Source organism: Musca autumnalis, unplaced genomic scaffold, assembly GCF_047663935.1.
Source record: "Musca autumnalis isolate F117 unplaced genomic scaffold, ASM4766393v1 scaffold_3, whole genome shotgun sequence".
Classification (NCBI taxonomy): Eukaryota; Metazoa; Arthropoda; class Insecta; order Diptera; family Muscidae; genus Musca; species Musca autumnalis.
The window spans coordinates 260,774,721-260,798,553 of record NW_027411866.1 but is presented as its reverse complement, the minus strand read 5'-3'; the positions used below and the strand labels follow the sequence as shown (position 1 = coordinate 260,798,553).

Here is a 23,833-nt window from a genome sequence, read left to right as displayed (position 1 = left end):
ATCGTCAAATTGCCGATTGCCACATACAGATTCTTGTTAAATGCAAAAAACGGGGCTCTTCTACAACATTGTGTTTTTTTTTATTGAAACTTCTGAACAATCTCAAATAAAATTATATTAAATATATTGGAATCTTGGTTTAGTTTATTTCATTTACAGCGAACAAAAATATGAATTAATGTCCAACTATAAGAAGAAGAAGAAGGATCATGGATATGCATAAATATGTCTTTCGTATTATCCATTGTCATGGAATTCCTCGCTCTCTTACAAAGCCTGAACATGCATATAATTTTGTCTCCATTAAGTGACAGTCGTTGTCGTGGTGTTTGTTGTTGTTGTTGCTGTAGTTATGTTCGTTTGTATATTGAGCCGCCACAATCCTTTTTTTCTTTCTTGTACCCTGCCAATGACATTTGCGGTTAGACCTGGCTGGGGTTGGCTGGCGTTTTGTCACATTGTCTGCTGATCATCAACACATGGTTGTGCTGGTGGTTATTTTATAGCTTCTGCGGTGGTTGTTTTTGTGTCCGCCAGAATTAAGATTTACTCACTTTGTTTTCTTCCTCCGCAGCATCTTTGGGCATCCATCCAGCGATCAGTGATCAGCAGCAGCAACAGTACCAATGTTGTTGATTATGATTATTTTTCATAGTTTCCACATCCTGTGTCTTTGACGTCTGTTCCTCTAAATGCTGTAATGTAATTGGTTAACCGTCACTTCTCGTCTCGAAGACAATTTGCAACTTTAATCACATTCATCCAAGCATTCACTTACTTACAATCGTGCAACCAACCAACAACACACTTGCCGCAACTTCTGCACATTATTCTCGTCATTATTATTGCTGTTATTATCAGGCGGCGGACATGTGGTGGTGGTTGTCATATCTTTTTAATGTCCTATAATGCGAAATTCGAAATTTCTCACACTCAACTGGCTGCTGTTGCAGACCTTGACATCCAATTGGGATTAGTGTTTTTTTTTTGTTGGTTTTGGTTGTGTGCGTTTCCATCATTTTTTGTCTTCATTCATTCATTGTTTCCATGTCTTAGCTGGCTGTTGTTGTTGACTTGACGCTTGCCATAGCCGTTATTAAAGGCAAACTTTTCAATTAGAATAATTGTGACAATGAACTTTGATCAAATATTTTTTGTTGTAATCCTCAATGGTACAATGTGGTATTGAGTGCTAATTAACTCTAACTGGCCAACAAAGGATCAACATGACCGTTATTTTTCTTCCATAAGAATGATGAATGAAAAACAAAATTCTGCTTGACTGAATTGAAACAGTTATTCAATTCAATATTATTGCTACAGAAAACATAGTTGGCCTTGGTTGTATAATCAAATTACGTTCGACTAGGCTGAATTGAAGGATTCTTAAAAAATAAAATAATTATGAACAAAATTACCCCCAGTTTTTGTAAAAATTTTTATTCTTCTCACACGAATTGTCAAATTTTGTAGATTGATTTACTCGCTTTACCGCAAATGTAGAGCGCTGAGTTTTAAATGAGGATTCCTTAATGATATATGGAACGGGTATACGAAAAATTAGATGTGTATGTCATCTGGGGGCTGAGCTATGAATGCCTAAATTATTACGAATATAGCCGAACGAACAAAAATAAGTTACAAAAACTGGGGGTTAATAACAAGTAAAAAAGTATCAGTCGACTTTGCCGACTGAGATATACCCTCAGCCAGTGTGAATTAAACTTCGTTTTTCTTGAAAAAACGTATGTATTTAGGGGGGTTTCAAAATTTTGGTCGTATGAACTTCCCTGCAAAAATATGGACTAGGATAAAAGCTCAAAGCTTCGAGAGGTTGCCATGCGCTCCAGCCACTACATATGGTGCCATATGGATTTTTTACACTTTTCGGGCTGTTTTCTGAAGAAGTATGGACTTACCCCTGATAAAGATTTTACCGCCTTAATGGAGACAGCGAATGCAAGTTGCTTCAACAATAATCAAAGTGATTCGAGAGCAGGTATTCAAGTGAACTTATCCGAAATTTTGTGTGGGAGGTACCCGAAGCAGTGGACAAATACAGTCCATATTCGGACATGACCTATATATGGTAGATATATTACGATGTGTAAAGTAAGGACCAAATTGGTCACTCCCTTCAAGAGTTAGAGCGCGCACAATTTTTCCGAACATTTTTGAACTTTTGTGGGGGAGGTACCTGAAGGAGTGGACCGATATGGCTTATCTTTGAACTTAAACTATATTTTCACAAAATATTACGAAGGCCAAAATATGGACCGAATCGGCAGATCCTTTCGAGAGTTGTCTTGAGCTTCAACAACTACACAAGGCGTCACAGGGTTTTTTTGTACCCTTCAGGCTATTTTCTCAGGAAGTATGGACCTGCCCCTGATGAAACTTGTACCGGTGTATAGGGGGAAGTAAATACGGACCAAATCGGTTACTCCCTTCAAGAGTAATCGGGCGCACAAATTTTCCGAAAATGTTCAAACTTTTGTGGGGGAGGTACCGGAAGGAGTGGACCGATATAATCCATCTTCGAACTTAAACTAAGTTTGGACGAAATATTACGAAAGCCACATTTTGGACCGAATCGGTTGATCCGTTCGAGAGTTATCGTGAGCTCCAGCCAGACAGACAGACAGAAGGACAGACGGACGGACATTGCTCAATCGACTCCAAATTCCCTAAAACACATTTCGTCCAAACATACTTGGGGTCTAAAACCGTTATTTCGATGAGGCACATTTTGCCCGTATGAAATTGTATGTACCCTCGTTAGCATAAATGCTGAGGGTATAAAAATTAACATTAAAGTAATCTTCGCCCTAAGAGGAAAATTTTCAAATAAAAATCCAGCTGAGCCAGGCTGGGATTTGAATCAACATCCTCGAAAACCTATGAAAAAGAGTTATCACGATGTGTTTGGTGAAAACACATTGCATTTGAGAAATCAAAATTCGATGACATAGAAGCCATTCCCACAGTCGATATGTCTGATGAGCTGCGTAATTAACAGAGAAACCGGTCACATAATTTGGTGGTTGTGTGTCGAATCTTCGGCTTTCCTTTTTCGATCATCAAACTCAACTCCAATGAGAAATTCAGCTTGGCTTAATGAAGTTTATGTATTGAAAACCTTATTCAGCTAGGTTCAATTAAAGTTTCACTTTCTAGAACTTAATTCAGATAGTGGGAATTAAAGTAAACCTATAGAATACGCAATTTAGCTTGGTTTAGTTGAAGTTTTCTTAAAAAAACATAATCTAATTTTCCTGAATTAATGTCTTGCTACATATTCAGCTGGTCCAAGTTAGTGTTTTGTTATAGAAAACATAATTTAGCAGGGCTGAATTTTGCTTAGGAGAATTGTAATTCAGCTGGGCTAAATTACAGTTTCATTGCAGAAAAAATAATTTAGCTGTTCTAAATTAATGTTTTGCTAAAGAAAACACATTTCATCTGAACTGAATTTAAGTTCTGCTATTAAATAATTCTTATATAAATTCTAGAACGACCAACAATTTTATGCATTTAACGAATTAACACTTTTGATTTTGCTTTCTTCTTTGCATTCGAAATTATCAATTCAATATTCATTATTTGTTAACGAACGATTCAATAACTCAATCGTCCAGTGGTCGGTCAGATCTCAATTATTTTAAAAAGTAGTCATCATTAAAAATAACTTATCGTATTAATTATTGCAGCAATAAAATGTTGCATCGGAATGACACTTGAAAAAGTCCATACTGACACTTCGCATATGTTGTTGTGACACTGATCCTGCATAGCCAAGGATCAGTACTACATAGTTTCATCAAATAAATTAAAGACATGTTCTTCGTGGCTCCAACGAAACATGAATACCCTTTTGGAGGAGAAGTAGTCAGTCTCCTGTTATGCAGTTGGTTATCGGTATGGTGGTATCATAAAAATCCTAAATGGATCCATGCTTGTTGTGCCTGATGATGGTGGTGATGGTTGCTGCTTTATGGTGGTGTGGCAATCATTCGGGGGGTATTTTCATTCATAAATTTGTTGTTAAACAAACGCAATGTCAGAATAGAAACCACTAAAACAACATCACAAAAACACATGTGACTGCTGTTTAAGAATTCAAAGCACGTCACATGGCTGGCTAATGTCTCCTTCGTTGACGTTCGTTCTTCCACGCTTGTTAAGCAAGGAAAGAGATTCCTAGGGACAAACGATGTTGATGACTACGACAGCGGCGCATGAATTCATTGCCACCACTGCTGCTGCTCGCCTTGAACTAAACATGCAAATAGTCTGCCAGACTGGTCTGGATTAAGTCTTTGAGTTATGTATTTAGCCAGGATAGCTAGATAGCTGGTGGTTGCTTAGTGTGGGAATGCAGATTTTTGCTACGTCAGACACATTTTGAGTAGTGGCCAGGAAACACGTTTGCTGGGCTGGAGACTCGTTGATGGAACAGTTTGGACAATGTGCAGATTTTCTTTTTTTGTTTTTTTTAAGAGCTTTTTTAGGAAACGCCGCCGCCCAACGCAAGCATGAAAATATGATGTTTTATAGTTTATTACTTTTTATGGCGTATAAATCTCATGCCAAATGCCAGGCAGGGACTGTTCCTTTCTGGTCAATGGATCTCTGCATATTACTGTGCGTTTTTGTGCATTCCTCCTCTCCTTTGTAATGCTAACAATGTACGAATCATTACAACTCCGATCATAATGTTAACGAGCAATGTGGCGTACCGATCCTCATGGTAATGACGACCGACCACTACAACGACCGACGATGATGATGATGAGATGACGGCGAGGATAATGCTGTTGATGACAGTTGTTTTTGGCATGTGTTTAAGAATTTCAACAAACATTGAATGCCAACCAGGCGAATGGCTATCAGCTTGTTTGGCCGGCGTAAAAAGGACATTGTCGTCGTTGTGGACATGATATTGGAATGTTTGTTGTTATATGTATTGCAGTGTAGTGCATACATAATGGGTTTACGTGCTCAAACCCAATATTCTTAACGACCAACAGTGAATAAATATATTTGGTGGTGGTGGAGGTGCAAGATAGTGATTGCACATTTCCGGTTTCAGGGGAATTCGAATGAATCAACAACATTTAAAATAGTTGGAATATTTTTAACTTATAATTTAATGGTGGGATGGGTGTTAGAGGGGGAGGAAAGGGGTAAAAGTTGATTAATTCAGTGATTAATTTTATATCTCTTCATATCTTAATTCCTTGGAAAGGGAATTACATGGATCACATTTATCAGATAAAGCGTTTACTTTGTAGCACTTTTCTAACTTAGCCTTACCCTCGATTGATAGCAATATTTATTTTCCATAATGTTGTCTTCACTACCTCTTTATCACCTGTTATGCTTGCCACTTCCTTTGATACGTTAGCCCCCTTTGATTTGATTTTCTATAACTAATCCTAATGCAAACAATCGGCGATAGAAACTTGTAAGTGTTCAACAAAGGTTTAGAGTTTATCAGTTTAATGGTGTAAAGCAAAATAGCTTAACTGACAAAAGTTCTAAAATCGTTTAGAACTAAGTAAACGCATGGGAATGTTATTTAAAAGAAAATAATATACAGTCATTTATCTTAAATAGCGTTATTTAAAATGTTGTGTTAAGGAAATACTGATAATTTTTAGGTTAAGGTTGTTGTCAAAATATCCACTTAATTTTGATATTTGTGTTGTAGGACATGTAAAATAGAACCATTTGTTTCTAAAAGTACACAAATATCTAGCAAAACTTGCAGTTATCTTTGATCAAAAATTACGCTTAATAAAATTACGCTTCCCCTTTCTTGAGCTCATAAATATTTTTTAGTTTATCTGAAAAGGATTAACAATTTCGTAAAAACTATTACCTGAGCCCCTGAAAAATATTTTCATTCTTCTAAGGACGGGTTTTTAGTGCTCATATTTAAAAATAATTATTATTTACTTATAATATTTATTTGTTTTAATAATTATAATTTAATTATAATATCTATTATTTTTAATGTTAATGTTTTTTCACTTTTGTATAATAATATTTTAAGTTGTTTAAACAATTTCCCACGTCATCTGTTGCACGTTTATAATTTTAATAATTCTATCTACAGAGTGTTTCGAGTTAACAACAAACAGTATATCAGAAAAAAGTATTTTGACATTGCAATTTTCTTTTAAATATTAAATATAAATTAGCTGCAAAATCAAATTTAATATAAGCTCAAAACACACAACAAAAAACCCTAGTTTAACAGCATGTTTCTTGCCAGAGAAATACAAATCTCTAAGAACAAACACTGAATGTATTTTTATTTTGTAAAAAACCCCAACTTTAGGATGGGAATGTTGTTGAAAGCGTGTTTTCTATATTTAGAATTGATTTGCACGTAGCTTGTGGCGCCTTAATGAACTTCATAGTAATTATTTAATTTTCGAAGAAGTCGTGAGCAGATTAGTTTGCATCGAAGCACCAAGATAGAGCATTGCGACGGTAACTGCAATAACCGCAATAGTGTTTAGAAAGCAATAATGTTTTTAATTACAATACAAATATTACAACCACAAAACATATGCTCTCTGGGCATTTTTAAGAACAAGGGGCAATCATTGGATATGGACGTGCATCACCAAATAAATCGAAATTTGTTTTACTTCGGTACAGATGTAACATTTACGCCGCACCAAAACCTACCTACCAATTCATCTCCTAGCATAGCATATTGTTTCTCGAATATTTATTTAACTTTGCAGCAGCACCTTCCGTACTCCAATATTTCCATTGCAATCAGTAAAAAAATCAGTCTTGTAATTAAAATAAAATTAAAAAAATTTAACTATTTTTAAATCCATAAAGCAAGATTTTTTGTCGCCAACTCACACTCTGTGTCACTATTACTCACTACATTGTAATGGGAAAAATAAGTTATTTTTATGCCTAGTAATATTTTTACATATTTTTGTAGCGGGATATTCTATCTCTGTCTTCCTAAAAATATTTCAAAATCAAATACCAATATTTTTATCAAGAAATAATTTTCTGAATTCAAAGAAAACCGATTCCTTCGGTCTACAACATTCTTAACATCAATAACAATAGTTCTGGCTCTAATGGAGTTGATATTGATATCTCTTTAGAAAATGTGTCAGTGTGACAGGGCCGTTGCGACGCCACATAATTGCATTTTATTGTAAGCTTTTAAGTAGTTGCAGTCACAACTCTTCAAGGTTAGAAAAAAACAATAATTTGTTTTTAATGTCTTTGTTGTTGTGATTAACAGCTGCTACAAATTTCTAGGGAATATTTTCGATATATTACTCGTTCTAATATAGGTGAAAAAAATTTAATGGTTTTTCAGGACACATACTTTACATTCGATTTTTGGCAAATGGAATGCCGACGTTTGCATAACATTCACATTGTGATGGTCAAGTTTGAAGTGTTCAAGTGTTTGTATTAATTTTCTAAAACAAAAGATTGGGCTTTTGGTGAGTAAAATCAAATTTTGCAAACGATTTTCCGACAGCCTTTAAGGAATACTTATGCGATGATTTTGATATGAAGATAGGAAGAAATATAAGGTAAAGTTTGGACCAAATGATTTATTTTCTTCGACTCTAAATATAAAATCATTTTTTCGCTGAGGTGGTACATTAGCTGTAAAGTCACTCCCCAGCATACACAATGTCAGACGTCCGACGCGTCTGCTCAAAGTCGGAAGTTTTTTCCGACGCGTCTGACCGATTTCGGTCCGAACTCTGTTGTTAGTCTGGCGAACTTTTCCCTCCCTCTCTCTCTCTCTTTGAATGGATTTTTTTTTCTATTTTCTCTTGTGCTGCTTTGGCAATATTCATTGTAAATAAACAGAGAGAAAACAATTGTACAGGTTGCGCTCGCACATTGTGGACAAATTGTAAATGTGTAATTATTGATGTGCCGACGTTGATGAAATACAAACGAAACAAGTAAAAAAGTGTCAGTCGGCTTTGCCGACAGATATATACCCTCAGCCAATGTGAAGTGAAACATTCACCTACGGACAGATCGAATGTATTTAAGGCCTCATCAGAATTTTGTGGCCCTTTTTGAACATTTAAACTTGCCGACAAAAATCTGGATCTAGAAATCTAGAAATTAACTGCACTAAGACACAAATGTTGAACTTTTGTGGGTGAGGTACCCTTAAGCTGGGTACACATTGTCGGTTTTGAATGACAGCTTTGTTGTTGCTTGCTAGTGTGGCCGTTCATTTTTGTCATTCATCATGCCACCACAAAATATTTTGTGGTTGCTGGACGGTTGGACAGTTATCGATAATTGCAAAAAATCGTCATTCAAAACTGACAATGTGTACTGTACTTTAGGGAGGACCGATATGGGCCATTTTAGAAGTTAAACTAAATTTTGAAAAAAAAAGAAATATAAGGGGATCCAAAGTTTGGACCAAATTGGTTGCGCCATTCAAGTGATATCGTCATAGCACTTTAGTGGCATTTTTTTTTAATATTGGGAAGAAGTACCGAAAGTTGTGGACCGGAAACTAAGTTTACATATTACATGACGAAGATCCAATGTTGGACCAAATCCGTTGAACAGTTCGAGAGTTATCGTGCCTTCCGACCGCCACATATAATGACATAGGGGTTTTTACACCTTTCGGGCTGTTTTCCCAAGAAATATGGACTTGCCCCTGAAAAAGCCTTTACCGTCGTAATAGATGTAGCGAATGCAAATCGCTTCAACAAAAATCAAAGTGATTCGAGAGCAGGTCTTAAAGTGAACTTATCCGAAATTTTGTGTGAGAGGTACCAGAAGGAGTAGACAAATATAGTCCATATTCGAACCTGATCTATATCTGGTTGATATATTAGGATGTGCAAAGTATAGATTACATCGGTCACTCCCTTCAAGAGTTATCGTGCGCAAAATTGTTCCGAACATTTTTTAAGTTTTGTTGGGGAGGTACCTGAAGGAGTGGACCGATGTAGCCCATCTTCGAATTTAAACTTTGTTTTGATAAAATATTACGAAGGCCAAATTTTGGACCGAATCGACAGAGTTCGAGAGTTATCTTGCGCTCCAACCTCTACACAAGGTGTCATAGGGGCTTTTTGCACCTTTCCGGCCATTTTCTCAGGAAGTATGGACTTACCCCTGATGAAACTTGTACCGTCGTATGGGGGGAGCGAATACAAGTTGTTACAACAAAAATCAAAGCGATTCGAGAGCAGGTCCTATTCTGAACTTCTCCGAAATTTTGTGTGGGAGGTACCCGAAGTCGTGGACCGATTGAGTCCATATTGGAACCTCATCTAAGTTTGGTAGAAATTTCACGATTTGCAAACTTTGGACCAAATCGGTTACTCCCTTCATGAGTACCGGAACTTAAACTAAGTTTGGGCGAAATATTGCGAAAGCCAAATTTTGGACCAAATCGGTTCATCCGTTCGAGAGTTCTCGTGCGCACCAGCCAGCCAGACAGACAGACGGACGGACATTGCTAAGTCGACTCCAAATTGTCTGAAACACATTTCGTCCTAACATACTGATTTATTTGATTTATTTTTGCTATACGTGTTGATGCATGATAGTGTTTAAAGATCATTCGTAGTGAACCGTTGTATAGGTACATATTTATTTATTTGTATGAAATTAAATATCACGTCAACTACGCCATATGACTTTTGGTCAGAGTTCGGATCGAAGTCGCATCCGAACTCTGACGTTTTCCGATGTTTTTTTTTCAGATTTTGGTTTGCTGGGTCATTAAAGCATAATAAATATGTATTAAATATCAGTTTGCATATTCCTTCCTACTTATGCACAATTCCAAGATCTGTAGTTTCGCTTCGGTCCTACTTGGTTTTACATTTCTGCTATAAATGGGAATGTTTTGAATTTATGGTTATTTTTTACTAAGAAAATTGTTAAAATCTTTCGTAATAGTTAAATATATTAAATATAAATATAATATTAATTACATAATTTACCATATTAAGGTAAATTCCGACAACAAATTTAATTTTATTTTAGTAATTTAATTAATCTATTTTAATTAATTAAATTAATTAATTTTATTTAATTAAAGCAAAAAATAATTAATTTTAAAAATTTAAATTAATTAATTTTAAAACTAATAAAGTTAATTAATTTATTTTAAAATTAATTTAGTTAATATAATTTTTTATATTTTTGCCTTATTAATGAAGCTATTATGACTTAAAGATTTGTTTAGATATAATTTTAAATTATATGAATTTGAGATATTTTTTATTGTGATACTTTCTATTGAAGACCAAAAACATTATTTGGAAAGGACTAAAACTTTAGCTAATTTGTTATTCTACTTAGTATTTATATAGTATAAATTTTAAAAACCAATGATATTTTTTAAATCTTGAACAATTAAACTATAAACATAAATATGTACTTTTAAACCCATTAAAATGACGTTCTTGTCACTTGTGCATAGTCGCGGTTACACATATTTTGATAGGTTTCTTATCTGCTATCAGAATGGCGCTTTCTATAACATTGTTTAAAGCTATCAGCAAATATGTAAACAAATAACAAAAACAACATCTTCTATAAAAACGTCTATTGCTGGGTGTCATTTGACTGTTGAAACAAATATTGTAATTTTCAATGTTAAGGAATTTGTTTACAATGCAAGTGTAAATTGAGTGGAAGCGAAAATATGTCACCCAATAATGAATGCAACAGGGATAGGTGCAAAAAATATTATTTCACATTTCAATATTTAGTCAAATTCTATTCAGACGCCCCTCATAAGTCATTGTTGTAATGTTTTTAATACCTGTTAAGCTGTGGCTAATAAAACGTAGGTTACTGCCAAAGCTTTTCAAAGTAAACTGGACAATGGGAGTTTTTTGTTTCTAATAAAACAATACGGCAATATGAGGAGTAGGGGACTTTATGACAATAAAAGGGGAAAATGTTTATGACATTTTATTAACGCCTAGAAATATAACTTGGATTTTCCTATCTATAAAAAAAGTCTTACGTATTACATGACAATGTTACTTAGCCGCTGTGTAATAGAACTAAAATGGTGAAGTTACATTTCTGAGAATCGTCGCAGCCATTAATGATAACGTTTGAAAAATAGGCCAGTAAGCACCTATATAAAATCTCCAAATTTGTGTACTGGGAAATGATAAAAAATATGATATCATTGTTTGATACGCTTGGGAATACTTAATATGTCTATGTTTCTAATAAAACATCGGTCGTTTAATTTCTGCAGGCTATTAGTTATGGTGATATTCACTACAGACACTCAACCCTCATCACTAAACATTTTGGACTACTTTTCGTGTATGAAAAATATGTTATCATTTTTATTCGAATTACAGATTAATATTTATTTTGTTGTTTAAACCAGCATTTTAAAAACGCATTCCAACAAAATATTGCAATAAAATGCATTCTTTCATAATATGATTATTATGTCTATTTGCAATGTATCTAATGATTATGGTGATGGTGGTGGTTATGGCAAATAACTTCCCAACCCGCACAACACATACCCGTTCGTTACAGTTTCATACACAAATCTCTAACTTCTAACAGACCACAATGCTTAGCGCGTTGTTTAGAGATGTTGCCTGTTTGTTCAAATGTTTGTTTTGCTCATTTATGCACCGCAATGAAGGTATGGAGTTGTAAAATTGCCACAAAACATTATGCAGAGCTATTAAATGATGGTCGTTCTGTAGTGTCAGACTGACGCCTGTATTGTAATGCGGGTTAGTGAAAGGAACACCCAAATAAAATGGCAACACCTTTGGCGTTAAGTTAATTGGGGATGTATTTAGGGATGTTTTGGTAATTTTTATCTAGTACTGCATTTGTTCTAATATTGTGTTGCTTATTTTCTATTTCAAATCCTTTTAATAATTTATTTTCCCATTTTTTTCTAATTCTAGAAATGGGAACTATTTGTTCTAAGTCGTTTGGGCTGGGATTTGTCATGTGTCACACCGTTGGACTTCTTGGAATTGTTGCTGATACGTTTGCCCATCAGAAGTGCTGACTATCCCGATTTGGATGTGGACAAAGTGCGACAACATGCCCAGGCGTTCATATCGTTAGCAGCCAAAGGTAAGTTTATTTGCTGTCCAACCACTGTCTGCCGCCAATCAGACTTTGTTAGGCATTTGACAAAAGAAGATTTTCTTCTTCTATTGACATAACGTTTACTTACTTACCTATTGAACGAGAAAACATTAGCACAGTTATATAAGCACTAAGTGGTCGATAGAAAATAGAAAATAAATAAAAGATGCGCCTTAATGCTGCAGTCAGTAGTGAGGATATTGAACAAAATTTTAGCAAAGGAATTTGTGTCAGTAGATCTTTTGAAGGTTTTCTTCTATCTTCTAACAAACAAAGAAACGTGTTGAGACACTTGACTGTTACTTTAGAACCATTTACGGTGTACTTGACTGAATTCCATTAAGCAAATTGTTTTAATGGAGTAAATTAATAAAATGGTACATACTGGTACTCCATTAAGCGAAAATCATGAGCAGTAAAGCACATTATACATTTATATAAGATTTTATTGATCGGATTAGAAATCATATAAAGATATTTTGATATTTGGATGTCAAAGGTAAATTTGTCAGGGACTAAAATTGTTTTTATATATTTTATCTATAACGAACTTCCCTGTTACGAAAGCCTTTTTATAACGAAGTGTTTTTAAGACGCAAGGAGAAATTCTCACACATTATTATCTCTCTATAACATAGTAATTCGTCGGTCCCCAAGTGAGAAGATCGACTGTATTTCATATATTTTATACAAGATTATTTTTAAGAATTAATTCAGTTGCTTTAATTTTAATCATCAGCGTATATTTGTAGAAATCGGTGATGACAAAAGATGGGGCTTTTGATCAGTAAAATTAAATTCTGGTTCACTGTGCTACGTTCAAAATTTCGAAACGATTTTCCGACAAACATTAAGGAGCACTTATTAGGTAAAGTTTGGACCAAATCGGTAATTCCTTCGACTACAACTCTAAAATTTTTTCGATGATGTACATTACCCGTAAAGATTAGACAATTAGTATTGATGGCGTTCACTAATTAAAGTCGTGCAGCCCAATAATCCCATTTTTCATGATTTTTCCTAGAAAACTACCAATATTTTTTAGTAATTTTTTTTTTCAATTTGAACTACTTTATGTATTTTTTCTGTTGGCAAATATTGCATAATTTTGTGGAAAATAATCACTAAATTATTAATTACAAAATTATTATTTATTTAAAAAATGTGGTGTACTGTCACATTCAAAATTTAAATTTTTACCAACAAATTGGGCAGTTTTTAGGCCATAAAACGGTCAAAAATATTTTTATAAAGAATTTCCTTGTTTATAGGCAATAAATATTTTGATGTACGTTTTGATTTTTCGAAAGAGGCAGCGGCGGTAACCCCTTAAGGGTTTATGGACACTTATTGAGCACAAAAAGTCAATTTTCCATGATTTTTTACAAGAAATCTAACAAACTTTTTTACATTTTTTTCATCTGAAAGGTCACACCCGAGCTACTTTCGGATTTTTTTTTTTGGTTGAAAAATAATGCACAGTTTTATGACAAATGTCCGCATAAGAAACACTGTTTTTATTAAAGCAGTTTGCGGTGGCCTCTGTAGCTCGAAAACGAATAAACCGATCAGCACATGTTTTTGTGGAATCATTAAAATAATCTTGTCCTTAAGCGTAACTGAATTAAAAAATCCATTTAAAAAAAGGTAAACTGTCAAAGTCAAAATTTCGATTTTAACTAAAAAAATTATAGTATTTTAGCCATAAATCCGTCAAAAAATTATTTAAAAAGAGTCTCTCACTTAAGGACACGCTTTTTATGTGTATAATAATCCCACACAAATATGTGAATGAATACATATACATATCTCAGCCAATTTTTGTCCGATCGACAAGAAATTTTTGGCAACATATTGTATATTCTACCTGTACTTTATGAGCCAATAAGAAATTATAATATTAAATACCAGCTTGCATGTTTCTTTCCACTTATGACCAATTCCGCTTCAGTCCTTCTTTGTTGTGCATTTTTAATTGTTTTGATTTTTTTTTTGTTATTTGTGTACTAAAAACTGATAATACCCTTCGTAATAGTTAAATCTATTAAATATAAATATAATATTATTTACATAATTTACCAAATGAAGGCAAAGTAAATTTCAAAAACATGTTTATATTTTACAAAGTCGCAGTTTTTCGGCGCCTAAAAGTATACATTTATAATATTAAATTATACATATTTCCCACAAATATCGCTGAAGGAACAAATGGTCTCCCAGTCTTTTATTTCAATGAGTATAAACTAGGCCGGGACAGTAATTAAGAACTCTCTAATACATCGCAAAAGCATTGGAACGCTCCTTCAGGCAGTTTTGGCCTTGAGAAGGTGCAAACTTTTCGAAAAATGTCGATAAATGGCACTGTGCTACAAAAGTTGACCAGAAAAATATTTAAGCGTTCTGATACAAAATTATATCGTGCTGGCTTTAGTTCGTTTGGGTCACTTCGTTTTATTTTTTTATAACGGTAAAAGTAGTGAACATCGGTGTTTCTTACATTTTCAAATTTAAACGGGCATATCTTCTTTTTCACAACGGATTTCTATTGACCCCTTTTCCTTTTAAAGGGGTGAATTATATCTTTCGAATAAGTTATTATTTTTTAAATCGGTTAACAAATGGCTAAGTTATAGTGGTTTAAGTCTGAAAAACCCCGAAGGACAAGGACTTTTGTCCTTGTGTTCGACCGAAAATCTTAATGGCTTGGCTGTTATATGCCAAAATAGTAGTTATCCTCATGCTAAATTTTAAAACCAAAGACCTACTCCTTTACACTGAGGGACTCAAAGTTCAAAATTCTATCAATTGAATCCAATATTTAAAAAAGTAACTAAATACAATATTTTTGTACATACAAGTGGTTGGTGTTGAAAAACATTTCATGCAGCATCTGCTCATTACATTTCCCACTTCGTGAGAAAGAACATTGAGCTGAACAGTTTTGCAAACATGTGAAGATGTTAAGGAAAAGGAACGCCAATTTTTTACTTGGTTTCGTTTCACGGCCACAATGTATGAATGAATAGCGACGACATAGCGATGATTACAAATGTGCAACATATTAAAATGAACGAAATGTTGAGGCATTCAGTACTTGTCACTCAAAATTTGCCACCGGAAACAGGCGGTTACCATGTAACGGCACAAGAGAAAATCTTTCTACATTTCAGACACTTCTTCTTTCTTCGATCGACAACACTCGTTCATCATCATGTTTCAGTTTTATTAATCTGATATTTTATTAGAAAGAAACCAAGAACAGACAAAAAAAGAAAAAAGGATTACATTGCCTAATCATCTTCGTGTGGGCCGTAGTTTCATCTTCGTTGGTTGCTGTGTTTGTGATCAAACATTTTTCCAGGCTTTGTGTCTGAGTTGCTTGATGGTGTCGTGGTGTTGTCCTTTGTTTGCTGTTGCTGCTGCTATTTTTTATTTGTCTGCTGTCTTTATTTTTGTCAAAGTGGAGTTATGCGTTACACAAAAGTGGCGTGGGAAAAATATGCGAAAGGCTTGACAGTAGAAGCGACAATCTTTACATGATACTCTCACATGAACATACTGCCGAATGGACAGACAAAACGACGGACGGACAAACAAATGACACAACGACCGATCGTCCAATGAACAAACTCAAAAGACCAACAACGACCAAGAAGAAGAAGAAGAAGAAGGAGTTGTGTTGTGTGCAAAGGAAGTGCTAAATGTTGTTATCGTTGTTGGTGTTATTGTAAATCGCCAGAAGAGCATTTCGATTGTGGATATTAAATATTTCATTGTCGTTTGGAGTTTTGAGTTTTGTTTTTTACTCTTAAACAAATCAATGCATACCATGTACCTCTGCCGCCGACTCCAGTGACTGTGTCCCTTCATCCCGCAAATATCCTCCTTGTCGTGTTTTTTTTTTGTTTTTGGTTCATTTTTGCAAATATATGCCGCTGCTGTAAGAGCTTTTTTTCTCGTAGCAATGGCCACACTCTAAAGAATTCGTATTGACGATGAAAAAGGGCATGGCTTCGTTAAATTCATTTGATTTGTGGCCAATTGTTGTTGTCGTCGTCGTGGTTGCTCCTGCCGTGAATACCAGCGTACATGTAAAGCAATTATCCGAAAATTCCTTCAAGTCTGGTTTCGAATGTTCTGTGTTGTGGTATTCTGCTGATCGTCTGATGGTCTGTGAGAGATATTGCTTGAAAAAAGCAAAAAAAAAAAACTTTTGCTCCGGACCATAACCCAGCAAATCATAGCAGATATACTAGTGGTTAGGCTGATCGTTGGGCCTATATTGTGAATACAATTTTTTGGATGTCGTCGAATTATTTGTATATCTTTATTTAGTTTTAAGGATTAAATTCTGAGTTAGGTGTTGTTTAGGGTAAGTTTGTTTTTATAAGATAGATGGCTTTGTAGGCTTGGTTTAAATAAACCAATAAATAAAATAAATAAAATAAATAATATATTCTCATTTGGGTCTACCCTGTAGGGAGCCTGGGATCAAGTGTCGACATGTCACCACGTCATCTACTATTATGGTGACTTTGTCAACATGTCAACAATATTTACTTTAACTTTCTTTAATAAAGTATACAATTTAGGCAAAGGTGTGGTGTTTGAAGTAAGTTTATTATGTTATACTACAATTACATTTACGAAATCCACTGTATGTATGTACTTTTACCTAGCCTCCAATCACCAATGTATGTGATAGCAATACCCCTTTTGTCTCAAGCAATCATCAAATTGTTTACTGGGTTCTGTCACTGCATATTTCGTTAAACACAATCGGTGCAATCCTTCTCATGTGATTTGCTTTGCATTCATTCTTAAATATTGTTGCTGGATTTTTTTTTGTTTGTTCCAGAACGACATTGCGTGGCGGTGGTCGCCAATGAACGGCAATGAATTATTTTACATTATTAACAATGCCATTATAGAGACACACTTAGAGCTTCTTCCTTGTCTACTCCTTCATCCTTTGGTATGTGCCCAAGCATTTCGACGGACAAACATACAGACATACACATGAGACGAGACGAGGTTCCATTGTGTGTTTAGCGCATCAGTTTTAGTTAAAAGAAATATTTTGTTTTTGGAGATCCGACAAAGACTTACTTACTGCATATGGAATTTCATTGGAAATATATGTATGGCGAGGATCATGCTGCAGAGACACCAGCCACTAACACCTTCACCAGTTTGGCTTTTGCACACTACCACCTACCTACCAACAACTATCATCCATCCAGCCATACATCTATCCAACCGTAGCCATCGGCAGCCAGGTTATTATGTTTTTTGTAGTCTTTTGGCACTGTGCGAATGTGTGGTTATTTCAGGATGACGGTAAATTCCTGCATTTTTTGAAACCGGATTTTCATGCGCCACCTAAAAGGCTTCTCTTGCTCGACCATGTCGACGCATTGTTACGATACGAAATATTAAAAGGCTCAGTTTATGTAAATAAGTCTTTATTGCTGGGATTGTTCGACAGACAGACATACGGACGACGGTCGGCCGGACGAACGGTCGATCGATCGGTTGGTTGCAAGTTTCCCAGCTCCTTTCAAGAACAACGCCAGAAATCACCGAAAATGAAATGCGACGATTAAAAATGAGACAACACCACCGCCACGACGACAAGACAATGACAACAGCAAAAACATTGGCGGCGACAACTAATCGAATAAGTGATTTTTAAAGGTTTCCTTTGAAAGGTTCTCAATTAAGACATAAATTGAGCAAATTTATGCTTAAAAAATGAGTTGCATGTCGTGTGTTTTTTTATTCTTCTTCTTCTCGATTATACCCTCTTTCATCCTGCCATAGGCATTCTGAATTCTGCTATGGTTTAAATGATAATGGCCATTGAAGAACACTAGAATGGTGCTAAGGATTTTTTTCCAACTTGTATTCTTGTCTTTTTCAGATCCACGGTTGTTATTGTGTTGTTGACAAGGGTGACTTAGTTACCGATACATTTTATTTGAAATCGGACACGTTTAAGCTTCAGTTCACTATTTTTTTTTGCATTATTATTACTGTTATCCTTTTCAGTTAATAAAAAATTAATTATATTTTGTATTTTTTTGTTTCCTTTTTTTCTTGCAGAACACCACTTCTCAATGTATTCTGCCAGTACCATAGCAGCGTCGTCAATAGCGGCAGCCCTAAGTGGTTTAAATTGGCATTTGCGTACGGGTCAAAATTTACGCCATTTACTTAATCTGTTAACCGATTTAACCAGTGTGGAACAGGTAAGATATGTTATGAGTTGATAGAATGTCTAAATTTGGGACTACACCAATAATATTTTATTAACCATTAGGGACAACAATGACTTCTGATGAAATGGTTATACCAATGTTAGGCGTGAAACTTAGGTGACCCTTTACTGTACATTTCTTCAATAAATCGGACTTGTCTAATTTGCACCATCAGGTTTTATGATATCTTAGTTTTTGGGTTATCTTTTTTTTCTCGAACACGCAATACGCTTCAATGCGACCATATTTTGCTCAATGTCCCAATTTAAAAAAGCATGTTTAAAATCCTAGAGATATTACTTGACATGTGACTTAAGATCTATTTCCAACGAAAATCCCAGAAGCAACAAGGGCAGACTTCTTCTACATAAATGATTGATTCTAGATTTTAATTGAAACTCAATGATATGGAATCGCCTTAGACGGCGCCACTTGCAGAAGGCTTTAGAGGACAGAATGGTTTTACTTGGCCACGGTGCACAACATGTCCTATTACATCCCTAAAGGATCAAGGGAAATTTCTCTCATATCAATGACTGCACCCCGATTTATATTAGCTCAACGATATGGGACCTACTTTTTCCAGCAGAGTACGAACGAAGTGTTTTCAGATACCACATGTAAATAAGTTTTACATGGCTATAATACTTAGCAAATGTCGCCAAAATTACGATACCCCTCATCGATACCCCTTTTGCCGCCGTTAAAAATGTGATTTTGCTTGGCATAGAAATCGAACCCGGACATAGAGTGTGCAAGACATATTACTAAATGATTTCTTCAAGACTTTATTAGAAATTGAGTTCATAAATTCACTTCTTAACATATCCTGGAATAATTTTATATTTGAGTGTGGCCACAAATTCTTCCAACTATGTACTTTGTACCATTTCCCGTTTGTTATCCCTTCAATTAGTTGGACTGACTGTTCAACTCTCTCCATATGAGTTCTCTTTCAATTAAAACCTACAATACATAATGAATGACTCATATTCATGATAATGCAAAAAGTCCAGACAATATATGTTTTTTTATTCCCAGGATGCAATCACACGCCGCAGCCGCACACTCATACATAACTGTTTATGTGTGTTTCATTGGTTTGTCTCCAAACGACGATAAATATGTGACGCTTTACCATTGCTGTTGCATTTAATTAATTTTAATGGCTGTGTTAATTTGCAAATTAATTAATGTTGAGGTCGAGGCCGCCATACCAACCAGACGAACGAACAAATTATATGCTGAGACTTTCAAATGTGAAGTTCAAGTTTAATTGAGTCCTAGGAATTTAATACTGCTAAAAAAATACAAAACATTCTTATTTGCACTCGGTATGGGCTTCTATTGGTTCAATGCAAACATATGTATGAGAAAAAGTGTGTGCAGTGCTCGTTGTTCCCATGGTTTTGATTCAAATTAGCATTTTATTGGTACATATTTACATAAGAGTTGCTTTGAGTTGTATCTTTGATGTGTTAAGGAAGTTAAGGGTATTAATTTTGTGTTCTTTTCTCTTATTTCGCTTTGCAGGATAATCTCCACGATTGTATGATGCAAATGGAAACAATATTCGAGGAACACAGTCGCAATTTACAACCCTATTTGGGTAGTGTGGAGTATGTTCAACAGCAACATCAAAGCAACAGTTGCTTGAGTTCCTCCGATATCGGTTCAGCATCAATATTATTGTCACCTGGTACTGTTTTAACTGCTTCACCCACCATTGGAAATCAATCTCAATATAATCAGAATCAGATACATCAATCATATCATCATAGTTATCATGGTTATCACCATCATGACAGCAAACACCAGCAGCAGCAGCAACTTCAGTACAATCATCATTACCAAAACCAGCAGCAGCAACAACAACATCATTTTAAATCTCTACATCATCATTCCACAGTGCCCACATCTATTTCCGCCAGTTCGCCTTCGTCGTCGTCGTCATCATCATCATCAAGCCATGATGTGGTCAAAGGTAGTGTCACTGCCAATGTCTTACTACCCGATTTAACGCAAACCTGCAAAATGCAGGCCAATGCCCAAAAAGAGGTGCAGGATATACAATTCTAAGTCGTATTTTATAAGTCTTATTTTATTATTATAATTTTTTTATCATTTAACAACAACATTGTTAATTGTTAAGTTTAAGAAGAAAAAAAACCCAAAAAAAACACATTTGAATTTGAAAATCGAATTAATGCACCGCTTTAAACAAAGGAAGCCTTTATTTCAAATCGCACCTTCCCTTTATTATTTTTTTTAAATATTCACTTGGTGCTTTTGTTAACTTTTGTATAGCATTTTTTACAAAAACAAAACTGAATTGTATTTTTTATGTTTTTTATTTTTGAAAATGAATTTCTTTTTTTTTCTATATTTTTTTTGGTTTAGATTTCTTTGCTACTAAATTAATTAGTAACTGAAAAACAACAACAACATATTTTTTGTGTTAACTGTTATTGTAATTAGCTTTTATACTTTAAAACTCTATGCAGGGTGTTTCAAACTGTGTGTATAAGAAATTTAATGTTTTTTTTTTTTTTTTAATTTAGCACAAACATTCTATAGAAAGCTGGAACAAAGCCTTCCTCTAAACAGAACTTCCATTTAATTGCAACTTTGCCTAGAATAATTGTCTCATTTTATGAATTTTTGAAAATAAACATTACAATTCTAGGTCTCTCCATGAGAAAATGGATATTTTCAAGGGAGTTGCTTTCAAATGTTAGTGCTAGAAATAAAATTACATTACTTTTTTCTACATACATAGATATACCCTGTACAAAACATTTCTTAAATCTTCTAAAGATTACAACTTAAAGGCGCCGCAAAACTTTAAATGTTCGGTTTTTTTAATAGGCTGTAAAATGTCATATATTTATTATATTAAAAATACCTCTTATATATTTTATAATTTTATATTTAAACCAGAATTAGGAATGAAAAATAAGGAAAAAATCTACTGTAAATAGTATAGCACCCCAAAAAAATCCAAGGAGAACATGTAACCCGCCCTTTAATAAAAAATAAATAAAAAATTAAATCACTTTCAAGGAAAATAAAAATTAATGAATGGAAATCTTTTGGCTGGCTGCATGAGAAACCAGAAGTAATTATAGACTGAATAAAAATTAAAACAAACTAAAAAATTAAAAAGGAAAACAGATTTTTTAAGATTTATTTTATATACATATTCGCAATATACAACAACCAGAAAAAAATGGATAAAACAGAAAGAAAGCGAACTATACATCAACTTGAAAACAAAAACCACCCACTGAAAACATATAATTGAATATAAATTTAAAAAATCATATGTTATTATAAAATTAAGCTTTTATATTTTAAGCTCATTTGTAAAAAAAGGAAAAACAAAAATCTTTAATTGGTAGTAACAAAAAAATGAAAATAATAAACACGAAAATAAGTGAAACTAAAAATTGTCACAATTTCAACATAACCACAACACAACAAATGGAACTTCATATCCTCGCTTAAGTTACCAAAACCTCAAATTGGTTGCACTCAGACAACAGACAACAATATGTGAAACGTAACAAAAGAAAATTTTATAATTTTTAATATTATTTAAGATAGATAACAAAACAAATTTGTAAAAAATCCCCACATCGATTTATATGAAATAATGGCAGGGACATCATTTTGAAACCTTTTTAAATCCCAACTTTTCTTAAAATGTTTGTGATTAATATTAACAAAAAACACAGTGTAAATATATTAAAATCTAAATTTGCCTTAGCTAAAGGCAAAAAAAAAAAAAAAACTGACGACCAGGTGTTAGGGGAAGACATCGACATACGCTTTGCCTTGAAACTAACTGACTATACTATTAGAAAACAACCCACACGAAAAGAAACATACAAAACCAACAAACAATAATATCAAAATGTTATAATATTTGAGACAATTTTAAGAGGAAGGACAATTCAAACCCCCGTCATAACACAATACAATAAGCCAAAGACAAGCTACTCATCGCTCAATAATACATAAACGCTTAAATAAATAATTCCCAAAATCATACAGACAAATATTTCTACAAACCAGATATATTTAAAAATATCCCCATCAAATTGGAAATCAAATGTAGTGCTGTTTCAGAAATAATTAACCTTCAGCCCGATCATGAATGTAAACTTCCTTTGAGTTTCGCCTTTCTGTCGTTGCACCATAAAGGCAAGAGTGAGAAAACTCATGGGGAGTTGATATTCATGATCGGACTGTAAGGAAATCCTCGTTGACATCCATATAAATCTTAAATAGATAAAGAGTTCACAGAAAAAAAAAATGAGAACCGCGACAATTCCAGAATTTTTCATCGAAATGGTTTCTCTATCAAACACACAAAATGCAATTAAACTTTAATGGAATTAAAATTAAAGTCCCACCTTAACCCTTTCAGATGCATAACCAATATAAAGAACCTTTTATAAACATTCGATATAACAATTACATTCTAGGGGAAATACAGACAGCTTAATTTTATTTCTGCAAATTGCACACATACCCTCATATGGTCCTTCGAACCAGGGAATTATGCCAGCTTAGTAAGGTGTGATCCCACAAAAAGCTTTAACATTACAAGATGTTACACTTTACAGCTCGCATATGCCTGTGTTAAGCAAACAAACGTCAACTCAAATATTATACATTTTAGACTAAACGCTTACACAAAACTACAAATATAAAAACAACCAAACTTGTATAATTAAAAATAAAAATATGGAAAAACCAAGAAATAACTATAAAGTAAAGTAAGCTAATTAATCGTTATGTAATAATAAAAAAAAATAAAACGCTTATTTGCTACAAAAAAACTTATGCTCAAAAACATATCCTTATATCCACAGTGAGACAAAAAAATAAACATTTTAGCATTTAACAAATATTCATATGAATGTATGTATAAATAATACTTAAATATAAATAAAAAACAAACAAAATATTAATCGACGTTATAATGAACAATTGTTTAAATATTTTTATCATATGAAATATAATCTAATCATATATCCAACAACAGACAGTAAATTTTATAAAGAAAATTGTTTAATCTTTGTAGCTTTAAGTAATTTTTATAAGATTTTAGTCTTCAGTTGGTGTCACCAACCTCAGCCACCCACTCGCAAATAACCCACATGTTTTGTCAAAATCAAAAAATTTCATTAGAAATACTGGGATTAGTTTGAAAAAAAAAAAAAGAAAAATAATGAAACAAGCGTTATATTTTAACGCTCCCAGTACTGTATGTACAAATTCAGAAGTAAAATAACGTACATACAGACGTGTTATTTTTATTACAAAAAGGACTATGTTTTTTATTGAAGAATTGAATTAAACTGAAACATATTCCTTCAATCAATAAAATATAAATATCAAATTAAACAAAACCTTAT

The 23,833-nt window shown here is 33.8% G+C and overlaps 1 protein-coding gene across 1 annotated transcript in view; it reads left to right on the top strand.

Moving 5' to 3' along the window:
* CycD (cyclin D) overlaps positions 1 to 21,578 on the top strand; it is a 72,945-nt gene extending 51,367 nt beyond the window's left edge. Inside the window, exons 3-5 of the mRNA XM_073978240.1 lie at positions 11,958 to 12,132; positions 18,253 to 18,398; positions 19,941 to 21,578. Of these exons, the coding sequence (XP_073834341.1) occupies positions 11,958 to 12,132; positions 18,253 to 18,398; positions 19,941 to 20,486 (867 nt within the window). The 3' untranslated portion in view covers positions 20,487 to 21,578. The remainder of the gene's footprint in view (positions 1 to 11,957; positions 12,133 to 18,252; positions 18,399 to 19,940) is intronic.
* The last annotated feature ends 2,255 nt before the right edge of the window (positions 21,579 to 23,833 follow it).